The sequence below is a fragment of the Bicyclus anynana genome, chromosome 1 (assembly GCF_947172395.1).
Source record: "Bicyclus anynana chromosome 1, ilBicAnyn1.1, whole genome shotgun sequence".
Taxonomy (NCBI): Eukaryota; Metazoa; Arthropoda; class Insecta; order Lepidoptera; family Nymphalidae; genus Bicyclus; species Bicyclus anynana.
The window spans coordinates 5710887-5731400 of NC_069083.1; the positions used below are offsets into that span (position 1 = coordinate 5710887).

The 20514-nt window shown below is 35.4% G+C and overlaps 1 protein-coding gene across 10 annotated transcripts in view; it reads left to right on the forward strand.

Moving 5' to 3' along the window:
- The window catches only part of LOC112057725 (low-density lipoprotein receptor), a 313316-nt gene that overhangs the window by 245366 nt on the left and 47436 nt on the right, over window positions 1-20514 (forward strand). For 3 of the 10 annotated variants that reach the window (XM_052882341.1, XM_052882321.1, XM_052882327.1), the window contains exon 2: window positions 11863-12075. The exons of 6 other annotated variants lie outside the window; for them this stretch is intronic. In XM_052882341.1, coding sequence (XP_052738301.1) covers window positions 11958-12075 — 118 coding nt within the window. In that variant the 5' untranslated portion in view covers window positions 11863-11957. The remainder of the gene's footprint in view (window positions 1-11862; window positions 12076-20514) is intronic. One more of the 10 variants, XM_052882335.1, reaches the window with a different exon arrangement.

A 20514-nucleotide genomic window follows, 5' to 3' on the forward strand; every position in this document is an offset into this window, starting at 1 on the left:
ACTTTACAAAGAATTGAAAACGTTTAATCGATTTCCGTAGAGAAAACGTCATCTCACGATCATTTCTCAACATCAAGCCAGCTTCCAATCGGACACCATCTGTAATTTTTCACGCGTCAGCTAGACGGTTTATCTTTTCCTCGCTAATCCGCGTTCTTTGTGGGCTTTCATTAATTAATTTTGTTTTTGTTTTTTATTGATTGATACATAGAGCTCAAAGTCTTCTTCTATCTATACAAATTGATGGATGAAGTAGGTACAGCTACACTACAGCTTTTCTTGATGAATACTGTTTACCAACAAACATAACTAGTCATTTCACACCTAATAATAATTAATTATTACTTAAATTAATAAAAATATTTTAGATTAATGAGATTAGAAGAATTACATATGGTTAATATAATTTATATAACATTTTATAAGCAAACCATACATGATTTAATATAAATAAGTTATGAAATGTAATGCGTTTTCTAGCTTCATTTTTAATTTCTTTGTTGGTAAACAGTACTCATCAAAAAGGCTGTAGTGTAGTTAATCTATCATGACAACTATCCTCATATGCAATTTATCATATTATTTGACCTACTCCCTCAGCTATTTATTAAACAGTTTTTGAAAATTTAAATAGGAATGACGACTAGGTTTGAATATATTGATTTTTATGATATATTCGGGTAAATAAGGTAAATGTTAACTAATTTTTACATAAAATTTGTCTGGATATTTGTAAAATAAATAAGATTACGAAATTTCAAAATCTATTAAAAATCGTAATTAGTTGAAAATTCATAAAGCTTTCGCTTCCTTACATTAAATGTGACATTTTATTAATAAATGAACTATATACATAAACGCACAAATAATAAAGATATTATTAATTTTGTTAGAACTCCCATACAAATCTTATAATCTTTATGTACCTACGACGTCATTAATTCGTACCATTTTGTATGGGGCGTTTTTCAGGTATCAAAATCTGAGATTAGCACGTTCAATCAAACAAACAAAAAAACTCTTCAGTCTTCAATATAACATATATATAGTAATCAAACTATCAAAAAGTTTCTAACTATTAAAAAGTTTTAAAATGTTTTCTTCATACATTCAATCGTCCAAAGTTATTACCCGAACGCCTTACAACTGGCTACTCGAGTATCTACTGTAACTTAAACATACATACATTCCAATATAAACGACATCTTTATTACCTTCTAGTGAAGAAAATTTCGTCAGTAGGCAGTAAGTAAACATAGTATGCAGTCCGTATATGTCTACGGGACTTGTGGGACTGGTAAGGTACGCTCTGCTCCACTTTTTAGACATGCGGCCTTACGCGCAAAAACCATAAAATCGCGCTTTCGATCCGGACCCTGCGGCAAGTTTCTATCTCTGATGATAGCCTCGGGCGGTACGCTCGCGTACAAAATCGTTTATAATTGACTATCTGTGCCTTGTGGTTCTACCCGCATTTAAATCATTTCCGTGGGAATATCGTCTATATTAAAGTAGAATGTATTTATAACCGACTTTAAAAAAGGAGGAGGTTATACGTTACGCTGTATGTATGTTCAGCGATATTTCCGATTTTGAAGATTCTTTGTTGTTTGGAAGGGTATACTTTTAGAGTGGTCCAATTTTCATGTTAGAATCTGGTGATGGCATCCTGGAGAAATCGGGGAAGGGGAAGAAAAAGGGGAAGTTTCGAAGATCGTAGAGACGGCTATAGTATTTTCGTTATTCTAGAATATAACCAAATTTTATCTAGCTCTTTTCAGCCGTTTTGGCGTGATTGAGTGTCAACAAAATCCATAACATCCCATCCAGTCAACCTTTCGTAATTTATCTTCATTAGATGATAGATTATATTTCAACTATTTGAAATAAGATCTAGCAAAAACAAAATTACATATAATTATTCTATAATAAGTAAAGACATCATTATCAGGTATTAGCGACGAATAATATGGGAACTTTCTTTCTATTTATTGACTGCGATTTCATCTGACATTATTCGTAAAGTCCTCATTGATGATGCAAACAGACAATGTTAACTTGGAGAAGATACATATTTTATCGAATCGTATTTACTCGTTAGATAAGTTGTTATGGTCATAATGTTGAAAATACTACGTCTGTACAAACGATTGGTTTGTTTACCACGTTCTTATTTATCTCGTGAATGTTCTGTTTCCAACCCAACAATTTCAAAATATCGCACCCCACATCCTTAAAACGAAATTTCAAAATAACTCTATGGAATGTGGTTATTTAAACTTCATGGTGAAACCTAAAAAAAAGCAAAATTCTACGTAATAAATCTATCGTTCAACATAAAAACGCGTATAATAAATTTTCCGGATAATGTAATACTTTCAACTTCGCACAATATTAAATTTGCCGAAATGAGCATACCAAATTGGGTTTTACCCTCGAGTGTACCGATCTATCATAAAAGTAAAGGCGCATATATTTTATCAGCGAGAAAAGTACGTACGTACTTCGATGAAATATGCTAACAGGCCTCGATCCAGTCTGCGACTTTCTTAATACGTAGCTCTACGCCGACCTTATTTGGTCACGAGACTTGAAAATAAGTGACTTAAGAATCTGTGCTACGCGCCTTTAGAGATATCTTAACTACTTACACACTTATGGTTGAAATAACTTAAAAGCTTAGGATTAAAACGTTTGATAGTTGACATGTTGACATCTATACTAATACCTATTATAAAGCTGAAGATTTTGGTTTTTTATTTGTTTGCTTGAACTGGCTAATCTCACTTCTACTACGGATCTACCGGTCCGATTTGTAAAATTCTTTTAGTGTTAGATAGCGCATTTATTTATAAAGGCAATATATTATCCCCGTATTCCTAACGGGAACGGGAATCACGCGGGTGAAACCGCGCGGCTTCAGCTAGTTACTTATGAAGGTACTTGAAATTGAAATCCTGAATGTTAACAAAACCATAGAATTCATACTTAATAATACTCTTAAATACGTAAACCTTAATTTACATAATGTTTATTGCAATTGTTAAGTTAGACTATGCCATTTTCTACGAACTGATGATTTTTACTTACAATACAAAAGACTATTTCGTACGGATTAGCGTTCGGATGACCCTACCCAAATAAAATAGAGTGCATTTTGAGCTTATTTTATGCGGAGTTTTCATCAATTATTTCTAAAGAAATTTATCTACTTGCTCTCCTGTTTCATATAAGTTTAAATTACACATATTCATTGTCATAATTAGCCCAGTGGATATGACCTCTGCCTCCGATTCCGGAGGGTGTGGGTTCGAATCCGGTCCGGGGCATGCACCTCCAACTTTTCAGTTGTGTGCATTTTAAGAAATTAAAAATCACATGTCTCAATCGGTGAAGGAAAACATCGTGAGGAAACCTGCATACCAGAGAATTATCTTAATTCTCGGCGTGTGGGAAGTCTGCCAATCCGCATTGGGCCAGCGTGGTGGACTATTGGCCTAACCCCTCTCATTCTGAGAGGAGACTCGAGCTCAGCAGTGAGCCGAATATGGGTTGATGATTGTCATAATAACATTTTGCATTTTTTACTTAGTTGTACAATATAGGAGAACATTATTCATAATTAAATGATATTCAATTATTCCGAATTTCGTAAACATGTCACAGATGCAACAGTTTATGTTTAAAAATCCAACCAAATAAATTACGTTCTTTACAATACGCTGAATATTTCAATCGGCAAACGAATTTCTAGTTATCGATACCGCAGCAGTTAGGTATCCAGCTATAAAATAGTACATTTGTAATTACTGGAATGCTCACAAAGCTCGAAAATCCGTTGATAAATTGTTCGTTCTAAAGCTTCAGCTAAAACCGCAACAATCACAAGAATAGTATCTCGTTGTCCAAAAGTAGACAGACAGCACTTTACAAAACATTGGTCTTTCTCTCGCAATTCGAAATTGCCAGTAAAGGCGTTGCACTTTTTGGTTTTGTTGGCATGAACAAAATACTATCATTATTAACGCTATTAAGCTCTTTTGGCCATTTAAAACTTTAAAGCATGGCTTCTTGGCAATCGATACTTGTAAATTACATTCAGATTATTCATCTTTTGTTATTGTCAACAGTCTCTTTGGATGTTTCATCATCGATATAAATCGTTAAATAGGCCCCTCTCTAATAAAGAACGCACAATGTTATGTCATTACTTAAAAACGTGCACGCACATCTTATTTTAGTACGCAACAAGCGCATGCTGTGAGTGAACGTGGACTTAAACAAATATTTGTCTGTTTTTTTTTGTTTAATCCCTTAATTAAGACTTCGTGTTGATATTGGAAGTGTTAAAACACAAGCACGAATAAAGAGAAATGTGTTACGAGTGATGACGTACTCAATATGCGAAACCAATGACAATTCCGCGAAACTTCGGGGCCCATCTAACGATCTACGATCGATGCGTTTCATTCTTAACAATAATAATTGGGTCATTCGTGTCACATGTAGATTTAATTTATAGCTTTTAAATAAAAACATTAAAATAACGACTAAATACAGTGCGCTTAAGTCTCTCATTCATGTTAACTCATTTGTTTCGACTCGACCTTTGAAGGTTAATAAATAACCGGGTAAAAAAAAACAATAGAAATTTGCATATAATATCTTAAAATATACTTAAATAAACAAAAACTACTCAAACCAATAGTTGTTATCGACGTTGTTAACAACATAAAAGGTAATTATAGAAATACATGATAACTCAAACATGCAGATAGTTCAAATCATAATTATCCTAATTTAATATCTAATATTTAGGTTAGTATTGCCATAGGACGACAACTCATTAGGGGGGATTGTTATTTAGCTTACACCCGACTAATAATATTGTTAGTTTTCAAATTGATCTCTAATCGATCAGTAATTGAACTGAAGACCTTTCATTTGTATGACGGCCTCCGTGGCGCAGTGGTATGCGCGGTGGATTTACAAGACGGAGGTCCTGGGTTCGATCCCCGGCTGGGCAGATTGAGATTTTCTTAATTTGTCCAGGTCTGGCTGGTGGGAGGCTTCGGCCGTGGCTAGTTACCATCCTACCGGCAAAGACGTACCGCCAAGCGATTTAGCGTTCCGGTACGATGCTGTGTAGAAACCGAAAGGGGTGTGGATTTTCATCCTTCTCCTAACAAGTTAGCCCGCTTCCATCTAAGACTGCATCATCACTTACCATCAGGTGAGATTGTAGTCAAGGGCTAATTTGTTAAGAATAAAAAAAAAAATAAAAAAAAAAAAAAAAGATAGCACTGTGCCGACACGGTCTCTGAATTAAATATTAATGAAACTTTTAGATGGACAAGTCTAATAAGTTAATTACTTTACATAAAATATTTAAGTAAATAGTAGACACTATAACTGCCTTCGTGGCGCAGTGGTGTGCGCGGTGGATTTACAAGACGGAGGTCCTGGGTTCGGTCCCCAGCTAGGCCGATTGAGGTATTCAGGTCTGGCTAGTGGGAGGCATTGGCCGTGGCTAGTTACCACCCTACCGACAAAGACGTACCGCCAAGCGATTTAGCGTTCCGGTACGATGTCGCGTAGAAACGGATAGGGGTGTGGATTTTCATCCTCCTCCTAACAAGTTAGCCCGCTTCCATCTAAGACTGCATCATCACTTACCACCAGGTAAGATTGTAGTCAAGGGCTAACTTGTAAAGAATAAAAAAATAACAAAAAAAAAAAAATTGTAAACACTTATTATAAACACGTGTCAGAACTGCTACAACAATGTTATAATGAAGCCTCGCTGAAACTACTGAATGAATTCAAATGAAACTTGGCACGTTTTAAGATTATAATACGGAAAAGGTTGTAGGATACTTTTTTTGCGAAAATAAAATTAGATGGGGGTGAAATAGGGGTTGAAAGTTTGTATGGAAAGTCCTTCATTTTTAGAGTTACAGTGTTAAAAATTTGTTCATAAACCATAAAAAAAATACGAAATATAATGTAATCCAAATTTTTTTTAATTCAACCCATAAAGTGGTGAAATCGGGCTTGAAAGTTTACATTGATTTCCACGCGGACGAAGTAGCGGGCGTCTGCTAGTATATAATATATACAGAGGTCAATTGTCACGCTACGTTGTGGTATTAAATTAGATTAAGGTCTACGATTTTAAGTAACAAATAGGAAAGAAATAAATTAATGATAAACGAGATAGGACCAAAATATTGTTTCGACATTTTTACGCATAATTTATGTTGCGGTTCATTCAACTTCAAAATTATACCATTTCTATTCGCCTTGGAGAATTATTCAAGATATCGCGGTTTTCAGACCCGTCTTGATTCTATTCAATCGGAAATTTACAGCAAATTGGGCGTGGCCGAGGGAAGAATGATGGGTGTGAAATTGACAGAGGGCATTAATTATAGCCACTGGGGCTATAAGAAAATTAGGCAATGCTTAATGTATATATGCAGTTTTATTTTACTAACGCAACTCGTTTTAACAATACTGCGAATGTGTATTTTTTTTAATCAATATTATTTTTTTTAATATAACTGTTATGCTTTTTAGCTCCAAATATGCGAAAAGTCTACGCAAGGAGTGGGCACGCGAGTAGTTACATGGGTGACGATTATTATCTGTCATTTAAACCGTAGAGCAGTCCTTATTCTTCCAGACAGACAAATGGACAGACGGACATGACAAAACTATGCGTAAGGGTTCCTTGTTGACTACGAAACCCTAAAAAGATGTCCAGCTTATTCGAGATGTGACGCTACTCGAAAGACCAGGCTTTTATCGTAACCTTCGTAGTATTAAGGCTGTTTGAGCAGTTTTTAGCTGTCATTTGTTTTACTACTTCATTTAGCTTATTTAGAAAACAAAACCCGGTTTATTAATAAGTTTAATCATTATATAACCATCCCACAACTATGGATACAATTTAAGCATTAAACGTTTTGGAAGTGACTCTAAATTGGAGTAATTGAATTGGTTTGCGGGCTTTTTGACTTCAATGTCGAACGATCTATCGTTCACGAATTTTATTATATAAGATTCAACTATAAAATATAATTATTATCATGAAAAATATTGGGTTTACTGTTAGAAAAATTCTCTACTTTGATGTTGCTAACAAAAAATAACCAAAAAAAAAAATAGTTAACCAATAAAACCTTATGCATTAGGAAGGAATAACTATCAGGGGTGATCAGTGATCGATACTGATGCCAAAAATGCAATCAGTAAAATTTTTGTCCGTCTGTCTGTCTGTATGTTCAATAAAGAAACTTTATACAATTATTCTTCATAATCCAGAGCAGGTTATAGTAAACTTTGCATCACGCTGATCAATAGCTGCAGAGCAGTGAAGGGAAATGTAGAGAAAACGCTAGAAGTTACTCCATTTTTACAGCGACACTACTGTAAGGGCTGGATTAAAGAGGTCTAAAGGCGGACGAAGTCGCGGACGTCCGCTAGTTCTAAATATAATGTAATGATAGTAGAGATAGGCATTTTGTAGATTTCAAATATTCTAAAAGGTTAAACGGTTCTATCCATCATTCAAGTCAAACTTAGCTAGACCATCTATTGATTATTCGCTTGTTTCGACCTACAAATAGCTAAAAGATTCAAGTTACTGAAAATATACCTGAATGAGATATATTGAGCCTCCTAAATATAGATTTCGACAGGTGATTTTCTGGGCAGTGGGATTTTGAATGTAATTATTTATAATTTAACTCGGAAATTAAATTCTTGGTTACTATTATTTAATTTCCAGTATTTTTATAATTCTTATAACATTATATAACAATGCTACGCTAGCGCTAATTAGAGTAATAAATAAAATCTTTAAATTTTTATCATTAATCAAATAATAAACATCAATTTCATCGAAAATCTCGATGAGGATCGAATGTGATGTGATGTGGATAATTCGAGTTTTCTTTAACTTATACCATTTATCTAGTATACCGTAGAGACAAGAGACCAATTTGGTCAGACATCTCCTAGCGAACGTTGTAGTTTCAATATTTTTTGTCGAAGATTTCATCGGCGACCAGATCAATGTCAGCCTTGGTCGAAACTTTCCTTATTATATCGCAAAGAAAGGGACCTACTTTTCGAAACAAGTTTTTCAGCTTACAAGTAACTCTCAGAAAGTTTTTATTCAAAACCGTTTAACTTAAAATTAGACTACAGTTGGCGTAAAGACGAAAACAATTAGAATTTAACGTTGCGTCCTTCCTTTGTTCACGATTTCGCAATTTCTTGATTTGCGTTTAACTGAATCGTTTTGATCTGTTCAATGAATTACAAAGTTTCATTATGATTTATTTTCAAAAGAAAGTAAAATTTACATGTTTGACATTTTATTTTTGGTGTTTTTAATAAATAACTAAACTTATTCGCTTCGAATAACCATATTAAGATGCACGTTCTTTTAACGTACTTCTTCATAAGAGGTATTATTTATTTTTGCTTGAATTTTCCTGTAAGTTATGAAACGGATCTAATTCGGATTTTGAAGTACAAACGCTAGACAATAATTATTAATAGAACATAGTTAATTATTAAAACTAAACTCTTTGTATTTTTTGTCCCCAATATTTCATCAATCTCTCTATTAATCCATTTGGTTCAACGAGTATCTATACTAATATTATAAAGCTGAAGAGTTTGTTTGTTTGCTTGTTTGATTGAACGCGCTAATCTCAGGAACTACTGGTCCGATTTCAAAAATTCTTTCAGTGTTAGATAGCCCATTTATTGAGGAAGGCTAGGAAGGCTAAGCTATATATTATCCCCATATTCCTACGGGAACAGGAACCACGCGGGTGAAACCACGCGGTGTCTGCTAGTCAATAATACGAGGAAAGCTAAAAATGAAAATGATTGTAATTTTAAAAAGCTAAGTGTGCTTCCAAAAGCTTTGCTTCTATATTAGTACAAGTGAGCAGCATTACACAGGAATTGGATTCAAATATCTTTGTACGTAGTCGTACGTTATCTAAAATCTACAAAGGGCAAAGGACGAGGGATTATCCCGTTCGGATCTCTTTTAATTTGCAATGACCCTGATTCATAATTCAGCGTGTGCGAGCTCGCTTCATTTACAATGTTTATTCACCTAATCTTCGTTTGATTACCGATGATATAACTATTTACATTCTCCCCAATCACATGTGTTATGCTGTATCGAACACATATGTTATATTTGTTATCTATATGTAGAATATTGTTTATGTGTTTCACTTAAATTAAATTATAAGCTAACAAACGAAAAGAGTTTATTTTTGTTATGTGAAAAGGAACGTTCTAAGAAGCAATTCAGATAGTATTCTTACATTGTAAGTTAATGTTAATGATGTTTTAAACTTTGGTTGGATTTAAGTTTTAATAGACATTAAAAGAAAAATTAAAAATAAGCTAAAGGATTTTGGTAGAGAGCCGTATTAAAGAGGTTTAACGGCGGATGCAGTCACCTCCGCTAGTATAAGCATATGGAAATTTACAAATCAAGTAGTCTTTAATCCTTAGTACCAAATAAAATAAATATTTAAAATCCGTCCAGGCTTAAAATATATAGTAGAGCAACTTTTTTAAAGTAGCAAACCATAGTGATTGTTAGGAGGGGATTTTCCTTTCAAGCCATCTTAAATTATTTGATTCTGTATTTTAAAAGATTTGTCCCACTCGCCACACATAAAACACCCGTTTATATGATGATAGTATAATCTATAAATAAGGATGTGTTTAATTAATTGGATTAATAAAAGTATGTTTCATAATTAAAAAACGTTTTTTCATCATTCTTCTAGGGCAAAATGTTCGCCGGTGTACCAAAATGGCGAAATAACATTTGAAGCTATATTTTTTTTTGTTACCAACAAGCTTAACAAACAAGAAAACGAACATACAAACTAATCATAAGTCTTCAAAAAATATCGTAAAACTCAGGCTGTATAGTCAACGATCTCATCTTGTCCCCGTTGTGGACAAATTAAAGATGAATTAAAAATGTCGTAAAACGTTGTAGCAAACTTTATTTGATAAAGTTATGATTTCATCAAGATTTTTTTTAACATAAGTAAACTGGGTGGTTAGGGTAGGCCTGGGCCGGGAATGGGCATTTCCCTTTGTTCCTGAAAATATTTAAGTCTTGTCCCAAGGACTATTATGTGATCGACGACCTCCGTGGCGCAGTGGTATGCGCGGTGGTCCTGGGTTCGATCCCCGGCTGGGCAGATTGAGATTTTCTTAATTTGTCCAGGTCTGGCTGGTGGGAGGCTTCGGCCGTGGCTAGTTACCACCCTACCGGCAAAGACGTACCGCCAAGCGATTTAGCGTTCCGGTACGATGCCGTGTAGAAACCGAAAAGGGTGTGGATTTTCATGCTCCTCCTAACAAGTTAGCCCGCTTCCATCTTAGACTGCATCATCACTTAATATCAGGTGAGATTGTAGTCAAGGGCTAACTTGTAAAGAATAAAAAAGAAAAAAAAAATTTAGCAGTCTCATGCTAAAGTGTGACATGACTTAGACAAGAAACACTTACGTGAGCAAATACAAATATTTGGAATAGGGTCACAAAAAGTTCCTTTTTATTATAAAACAAACAAGGCTTATCACCCTCAGTATTCTGCGAGTGTCTTCAGGAAAAGCCGCTCGATATCGTACCGGCTCAAGTATTTGTCTCACGCGTCCTTAATTTTTCTTCATTATCACAGTATTACTGTTACTGTAATATTATAATTAGTAAGCCAAAGCTGTGACCCACTTCCTGTTCCGAATACTGAATGATTTGCGTGAGTTACGTAATTGGTTCGGTTTAATTAATAGTTATTTAAATTCTGACTGCAGTAGAGTAGTTTTTCGACGGTTTCCATAACGCAGTGGCATGCTGGATTTACAAGACGGAAGTCCTTTGTTTGATCCCCGGCTGGGCCGATTGGGGTTTTTTTAACTGGTCGAGGTATGGTGGGTGGTAGGCTTCGGTCGTGACTAGTTACCACTCTACTGGCAAAGATTATCATGCGTTCCGGTACGATGTCGTGTAAAACCCGAATGGGGTGTGGATTTTCATCCTCCTCCTAACAAGTTAGCCCGCTTCCGTCTTAGATTGCATCATCACTTACCATTAGGTGAGATTGTAATCCAGGGCTAATTTGTAAAAAATAAATAAAGTGTTTCCTAGTTTGTCAGCGTAATCTTTCGGCTAAGTAGGATAACTTTATTTAAAATATCTTGAAAAAAAACATTGCGATAATATCATGGTGTATTATCACGTCATCTCTGAATAATGCAACTGATCTATTCCTGTACGTAGCTATTTCAGTTCAAAAGCAATATAGGGCGGAAATACGTTTTTAGCACTTCACGCAATGATTCGAAGTCAGCTGAACTCCCTTAGCCAGATTAAAGAACATAATCAAAGTTTCGTGTTGATAATAATAAATAATGACAGAAATATGAAATTGTTTCAAATAAATTATTTGAATTTGTTTGAGCTATTGGCGAAACGACGTGAATGAAGGCATCTCTATATTTTTTACATGCAATGCAGTCCACCCGCCCGCAGCGTGCAAATTTTAGCTCTCATTCGCACGGGAGTGTTTTTTACGGACGTTAAAAAAGCGTTCAAATATAGTAACAAGTTATCGTATGTCCATATTACCTATCACGTATGAATTAAGCATCTCCAAAACAAGATTGAGTAGGCATTTTTAAAGCAATCACGCTTTAACTTAGACCTCGCTATTGCTTGAGATGATGAGATATAAATTGTTTAAATCATATTTATACACCTACTTACTTTACTTATAAGTAATTGTGTACTTACTTCTAATAGCCACAAAGTAAACCTATTACAACATAGTAAATTCAACCCAACAGTCTCATGAAGTAACAGTGATTAATTAAAGTGTTCGGACATAAGTGAAACTAATGACAATGTGGTGGGTGTTTTGGCTAACGTCTTGTGGCTTCTTGCTGAGCACAGAGGCGTCCGTTTACGACGACGACTACGACACGTATACGAGGACCAATCAGTACGCTTCATCAGGTGAGAAGTAGTAGCATTACCTATAACAAGTAGAATTAAGTCATGTATGTAAATTACTTAACACATTCACAGTATCCATACAAAGTTATCTTAGCCACAAGTCTAATAGGTTAATAGAAAAAAATACAAGCACTATGAACCAAAATGATATTTTATACTAGCAGACGCCGCGCGGTTTCACCCGTGTGGTTCCCGTTTCTGTTGGAATACGGGGATAATATATAGCCTATAGCCTTCCTCGATAAATGTGCTATCTAACACTGAAAGAATTTTTTAAATTGGACAAGTAGTTCCTGATATTATCGCGTACAATTAAACAAACAAACAAACAAACTCTTCAGCTTTATAATATTAGTATAGATAGATATAGGGCACTAGCGCATCTAAACTGAGGCGGAAAAACATGCATAATTGTCTTAATTTCATTTTAGTCGATTATTAAACACCGAAAGTTACCTAAAAGGTGTCTATGAGGTCGAGTTGCGTGTTTAGGAAGTGTAAAAACTATATATACCTACATGTTTATATAGTGTATTTAAACACAAAATCGTGCATGTGTGCTCTCAGTGCGTCGCTAAATTCGGATCACTTTTTGCGGTGATTTTGTAGGCACTTAACAATAGTATAAGATAATCATTGGTGAGCCCACATTGGGCTCACGGACTTATGAGAACAAGCTGTGCTCACTGGACTGTAAATGGTTTATGGGCGGTCTACGACACTGTAGGTGGTTTATAATATCATACTGAATGCCGTGGCGGCTATTTGTCACCATGATCGACACTTACAAGCAATACAACCAACATCAGGCAGGTTGCTTGAGCTCAGAGGACATGCAGAGTTAGCCCCCATTCACACGAGAGTTTTTTTAACGGACGTTAAGAAAGCGTTCAAAATATAGTATGATGTTAAATGAAGGTCTATTTCCAGCTCCCAAAATTTAAAATGCAACACTGCTCGGCGTCGAAAAAAAAAGCGTCGAGTTTTAAAAACGCTTTCGTGTGAGCATATAGTTGGGAATGCATTTATTGTATTTAAACGCTCTTTTAACGACCGCTAAAAAAACTCTCGTGCGAATGGGGGCTTAGTCATGTACTTACCTAAAATTGAATGTATTTACCAAAATAAGAGAAAAATACACAAAAAACTATTTTAACATAGAGAAACATATTGAGTTTTATTGAAAACGGAAGTAAAAACGGTATGTATCGTCGTTAGAGATAAAATGTTTTTTTAAAATATATCTACAAAGTTCACCGGCATCCGCTAATATTTGTTATTCATAATAGTTTGTAATATAAAATGATTCGTAGAAAGTTATGGGATGTAAACTAGGATGTAGATAAAGCAGTATCCGTTAACGCTTTAATATTTGTAATCTCTTGACGTTTGCTATATTCCTAGTAACTTTTTAATCTAGCAACATTTTTATTCTGTCTAATAAAAACCTTCATAGCCATCAATTGTGATGCTTTCCAATAGATGTTGTTTAAATCGTCTTCATAGTAGAAAAGCCTTGACTGATACATCAAAGAACGATGCTAAAGATAATGAGTGTCATAATGGTTTGGTCAAAGAATAATAGTGATTTATAGGCTGTCAAAAAAGAGTAGAAATTAATAGAGGCGCCACTATCGCCAATAAGGCAACACGAATACGAGAAACGTAAAAGTAATCATAGCAACATAACCTTCAAAGTCGACAGAATAATCACTTTTGACAGCATAGACACTAACAACTGACAAGTTGAATAGTATTGTAAGAGGAAAAAAAAGTTAATTCTGTTTCTACACTTCTTTGCACAGCTATACATTAATTCATTACATATAAAATGTGCAACTTTCCATCGATTCGATATGTCATATTGGTTTGGTCAAAGTTACATTTAAACTCACAATAATTCGTAAATAAAATGTGCAAGTTTCCATCGATATTATCGATTCGATTTGTAAAAGTAAGTTTATAATATCTCCTTTACCTTCTAAATAAAGTAAGTAAAGTAACTAAGTAAAGTCGGCAAAATATGTCAATCTCTTCCATTTGTTTCTATCATTTGTCAAATTATCATCTACTCCTTTCACACAGATGTCTTCATTCACATACTCCAACCATACGCCCTAACATTATCGGTCAATCCATATAATGTCCTCATCTTTGCTACCAATTGTCCTCTCTGTGATCTTTGGACGGTGTGCTTGTTAACCATCAATTTAATTCCATTCACACTCCCAAAAATGAAACCAATTAATTCGACGGTGACATTTGTTTTCATCTGTAAACTCAAATACTTGATCAGACAAACGAATATTGCCACGCTTGTTGATTGAAGCGACAGCTGCTCGACGGGATACATTTTGTTACGTAATCAACGGCTCGAGCTAGAGATACGGATAGAACATCCATTGTAACGTCGCATACAAAATCGGAATTCAAAAGAATGATAAGCTATGAAAGGGTTTCATTTGTAGATAAGCGTATTGTTGTACATTACTGAAATAGAACGCAAATCTCTTTTAAGGTCAAGGAACACTGAGTCGACGTTGAAACGTGTCTTTTACACGAAAACTTTTATATTGATGACTAGCTTGCAGTTTCACCCGCTTAATTCCCTTTCCTGTGAAAATACGGGATTAAAATATAGCCTATGACACTCATTAATAATGTAGTTTTCTAGTGGTAAAAGAATTATCTTAATCGGTTCATTAAAGCCGAAGATTACTCCCTACAACACCAAAACTTTACCTATTTATAATAAGTAGTATAAATGATACGAGTATGTACAATTTTGAACGATGTATCAGTGAAACACAAACATGAGTGCTTGATTAACTAACTAATTACTCACGACATTTGAGAAAGTCTTGCCTCGTAGACAGCATTGTAGAATTTCATTGTCTTAATTATTCAAGAGTTAAAGTATATTTTTAGCAAGTCAACATCAAGAAAGTATTATGTAGATCTATAGTAGGGATTAAAAATTGCATGGTAATAAATTCAGATATTGTCTAAATTGCAGGCAATATCTTCACCGAATTGTGAATTTAATACGAATGTTATGCTATGCTTTTAAATGCGGGTCGCTATCCCAATGTCCTTTAAGCCCTTCGGTTTTTGGATCTGTGTAACATCTATTTGTCAAAATTTTTTTTTTCTTTCATTATTCTTGTAGTGTCTTTCATTAAGTTTACCTCGACGAGTTTGATGTAGGTTTCTATTCATAATTGATTATTTGCGCATTCAAACAACCACATTGCTTTGAAGTTAATATTATTACTTTTCAATCAAAATACAATTAGACAATTTATTTGGTTATTTTCAAAGGCCATGAAAGCAATAAATTTAAATTCTATTAATGATATTAAATAAATAGCCTTTAATGATTGAAATTACAGTCCACCATAATACTACATCAATGTATATTTGCTACTCTTCTTAGAATATACCAGCTGTAAGCTTTATCTTCAGTTTTTTTTGTTTTCCATCCACCGCGGCAGTACTACTCCGTTACTAATTCACTTTACTTCCTGGAGCAAGTGGAGAGGTGTACGATGTCTATTTAAGCTGGTCCATTCTGTTCAAAATATCTGTATTTCTAGTCCTGCTTCCTTTTTTTCTAGTTCTAGTTCTAGTTTCTAGTTGAGGTTTCCGATCCTCTTTCCCCTTCACTCCCACCATACGTCGCGAAGCTGAAGGGCAGGCTACATAGTTCGAAGAGCCGATGAGCGTTGGAGTCCCAAGGTGCTGAAATGGCGATCCCACACCGGAAAGCGCAGTGTTGGTCGACCCCCACTTGGTGGACCGATGATATCAAGCGGGTTGCAGTGAGCCGCTAGATGCTGGCGGCTAGAGACCGCTGGAGGTCCATATTAGAGGCCTACGTCCAGCAGATGATGAAATTCAGTATTTAATACTTCGTCCCAGGACTTGAAACAACTACAGAACCAAGAAGGCAGTCATATCCTATCAAAATTTTTTTTGCAACTGCTGCAAATAGATACTCAAACATGTACGACTATGTCCATTCTATATCACAATTCACAACGTTTTACGTAACTCAGCGCTGCATTAGTGAAACAATATCTAGACTGTCGAGTGTGCTTTGGACATTCGGCGAAGTTATGCCTCAGTTTTAATTGCAATTATAATGACTTAACACTGAAACACTTGTAAACACAAAGCAGTCAAAGTTTCGTAGCGCAAATCATTAGTAGTTATGAGACACAGTTTCAACTTGGATATACGAGTACGAGGATGTATTTGTAACATTTTCCTAACCAACCATTATGTAGAACTGTAGTATTTGTGCAATGCTGATTGCTTCGCAAATCTGCCCGTAATAGCTAGGGTATTAAAGGTAGATATAGACTGGTATCGTACCTACTCAACGTAGAATTTCGTTCCATACGATAGGGAGGTATAATATAATTTTGTAATCCTTAGGTTTCACATGAAATAATTGTTCACAAAGAATTTGAACGGTCTACGTGGATGATGTTCAACAACGTGCCTTTTGCTTTTCAGTACTGATGTGCGGATTGTTTTTAATTGTATATTTGCTGTAGATTACATAGTGAGGGAACAGCGTTACCAAAGGGACTGAATAACTGCAGAAGCTCTGAAAGAATCTACACCCTGGACCAAGGGGTAGAAGAAAACAGGGAGACGAAACATCTCTCTACACTCGTAATGAGTTTTACGGGCACATAAACATATTCACACATTGCGCTTGTGTATTGTTTATGAATGAACTCAAGAAGTCATTTTCAGTGACTTAATATTGCGATTTCACATATTTAGCTTCACAGCATATATACAAGCATAAAGTGTAATATTAAAGAGAGAGACGAATATCTAGCATTCTATGGATTCACCGTGCGAGTGCCGGGTCCATCGCGTGGTAGAGAGAAATACTCTGAGCAGAGTCCTGGACTTGTGAACACAGGACGTAGGGTTAAGGAATTCGTTGACAATCGATTGACACTCCCCTCCTCCGTTCGTGTTATTCTCCCTGACTAGCCAAATTTGGTAAGATCCTATTAGAACAGCTTTGGATACCTGTTCTAATATAGAACATTCATCAGGAAAGAATAATTTACGTAATTAACACAAGTACATACGAGCACATTACTATTAACTCACCATTATCATACGTTACAAATTACCTCACTATATAACACTTCACAATCAATGGGATTTGGCAATAGCCTGTATTGCCCGTATTTGTAACATTCCCGTAACTAAACGTTATACAGACTATTGTAGCATACGTTATGTCGAATTGCACTCCAAAGCTGCCCGTTATGCCAGTAACGAATGCACTCATCGCTGCCTTGCGAGGATGCCACGGTAATACAATTTCTCGGCACTTCGACGCTACTGTCATCTTGGGGACAATTTGGTCTAATACTTGCATGCAGCGTACAATATAGAATGCACTACTAACAGTAGCAACTTTGTTGTAGGTTAATTTGGATCTGTGATTACATTTCCTGCTTTCTGTTTTCTTTACTGTTTATTTTTCGTTAGGTTAGTTTAAATTGCGTATGAGTTTAATTTATTGATGTAATGCAACAGGAATTTAACAATTGAAAGATCAAAAAGATGAAGATACATATTGTTAAAAATCCTAGAATTTGAGTTTACAAACAGCTTATACTCGTACAAAGTATCTTCTGCGAATTACAAAAAATGTATTGAAGGTTTCTGTCGATAAATTAAAAACATACTTACCTAATGTAATGGACTTTGACCCTTTTTTTAACGTGACAACGTCTTATAATTCGATGGAGCCGGCTGCACACTCGAAAAAAAGATGACGTCATGCGTCGTTCCCTCGCTCTAGGGTTGCCAACTTTTTTTACAAGAAATAAAGTATATTCTGGTCTATAAAAATTAATAAACAGTATTTTAGAAAAACGAACATTTTCTTTTGAAAAATGCAACCAGTATTTTCTTATGACGTTATCACGTTCAACTATCGTCAGTAAACCGACTTTACAGACAACCAATTTTTTTTGTTGCTTTTTCCGTTCATCGTTCAATTTCAATAAAATAAAGCCTAATGTGGATATAATTAAAATATGGAAAAATTGTTACTGTGTATAACCTTTTCGATAAGCACAAATATACAGTATTTGAAGGAATAAAAAATACATCAACAAATTGGTGTTAAACATGCATAGTTCTTTACAAAATCCTTTTGAAAAAGCCATTATCGGCGCGCTAAACCTGCTCCACTTTCTTTTAAGTTGACTACAAAAATCGCTACGTTTTAAGAGTTTAGAAGCAAACATTTGCGTGGAAACCTCTCTAAGTCAATATAAAAGGTGAAGCCTTTTCCTTTTGCGTGGATCATGAAAAATATATGAAGCAGCCAATATTCAAACAAAAAGATAAACTTTATACTCCTACACACTTGTACATATGTTCACGCACGTGGAAGCATTCTATGAAAGCTTCTGATTATCGCGCCATGCATTGTTTTTAACCGACTTTTAAAAAGAGGAGGTTCTCAATTGGAGTCTATATTGTTTTGTTATATTCTTATTATGGGATTAGGCAGGTTTTCCGTGAAAACTCCCAGGCGACTTGACATTTTTCGACACATTTTTTTCGAGTTTGCTATTTCCACAGATTACAGAATTAAAGGCAGATAGAGCGCACGGAACACGACGGTGTCGTAGTCGTTTCAGATACAAATTCAAAACGAATACGTTCTCGAGTTAATACGACACGTCGCACCAGTATTTTTCAATATCATTCAAGAAAACTGGCGTCTTATGTTTTTAAATATTTTAAAAACTGTTCTCAAAAACTAAAAAATAAAAGGTCGAGTACTTTTATTACTTAGTGATCATTATATTAATTTACGTAATTGTTGTAAGTGTTAAATTTTGAAATACAAATCATGAAATAAGTTTGTATATGCGGATGTCAAGGAGACGCGTGACGTGAGTTTTTATTGGTTTTATTGGCTTCACCACGGTAGTTGTAAAGACTCATTTTGGATCATTCTTTATTCTGTGCATATTTCAAACAATTTATTCAAATCTTTGATTATAATATACCTAAACCTTCCCCATGAATCAATCTATCTATTGATGATTCATCATTCATTTTATTTTTATGTTATACATTTATTTGAAATCAACAGCGTAACATTATGTACATAATTATTAAATTACATAAGCTTAAAACTAAGGCCAAAAAGATTACAGAATATATATATTATACAAAGTTACAATACAATTTCGGGTAAGTATAAGTATTAACATTAAAAGATAAAAATATTCTATAAAATCTTAACAAAATTTTGTGAGTGTGTATGAGCGTGTTTGTGTATGACTGTATGTGTGTGTAAGTGTAAATTATAATGTTGTGTGTGACTTGATCACTTCTTTGTTTTATGATATGTAATCACGAGTATAGATTATGAGTAGATGATACGAAAAAGTGAAAAACTCGAGACATAGCGAGCATCATAGCCAGCATGACACAGTATTGATTACGTCACATCGAGACTCATTAGTGTACCGCTTCAGACGTTAGTAGCTCCGCGAAATAATTAGCTCTTTATTTGTGTTGCTCAAAACATCATTATCGGCATACTTTAATGGCCCACTACAGGGCCAGGCCTCCCTCCTTATAGGAGAGGGGATATGGAGCTTAGAGCCACCACGCTGCTCCATTACGCGTATGCGGGCTTCATCATCATCATCATCATCATCATCATCATCATAGGCAACCCATTTTCAGCTCACTGTTTAACACGAGTGACCTCACAGAATGGGAAGGGTTAGGCCAATCCATCACGCTGGCCAAATGCGGATTGGCAGATTGCACACACGTAGAGAATTAAGAAATTTCTCATGTATGCAGGTTTCTCACGATGTTTTTCCTTCACCGTTTGAGACACGTGATATTTAATTGAATAAAATGCACATAAGTGATCGAATCAGAAATGAGGAGACCCGCAGAAGAACCAAAGTCACCGACATAGCTCAACGAGTTGCGAAGCTGAAGTGGCAATGGGCGGGGCACATAGTTCGAAGAACCGATGGACGTTGGGCTCCCAAAGTGCTGGAATAGTGACCCCGCACTAGTAAGCGCTGTGTTGGTCGATCCCACACCAGGTGGACTGACGACATCAAGCTAGTCGCAGGGATTCACTGGATGCAGATGGCTCAGTATCGTGAAGTTTCGAAGTCCCTACAAAAGGCCCTTGTCCTACAAAAGGCTGATATGATGATGATGATGACATAAGTAACTGAAAAGTTGGAGGTGCATGCCCCAGACCGGATTCGAACCTACACCCTCCGAATCGAAGGCAGAGGTCATATCCATCACTGGGCTATCACGACCCTAGAATAGAACAACAGATGTTAATAATGATGACGGCTTAACGTGCTCTCCAGGGGTGAACCCTTCTCATGACTGAGA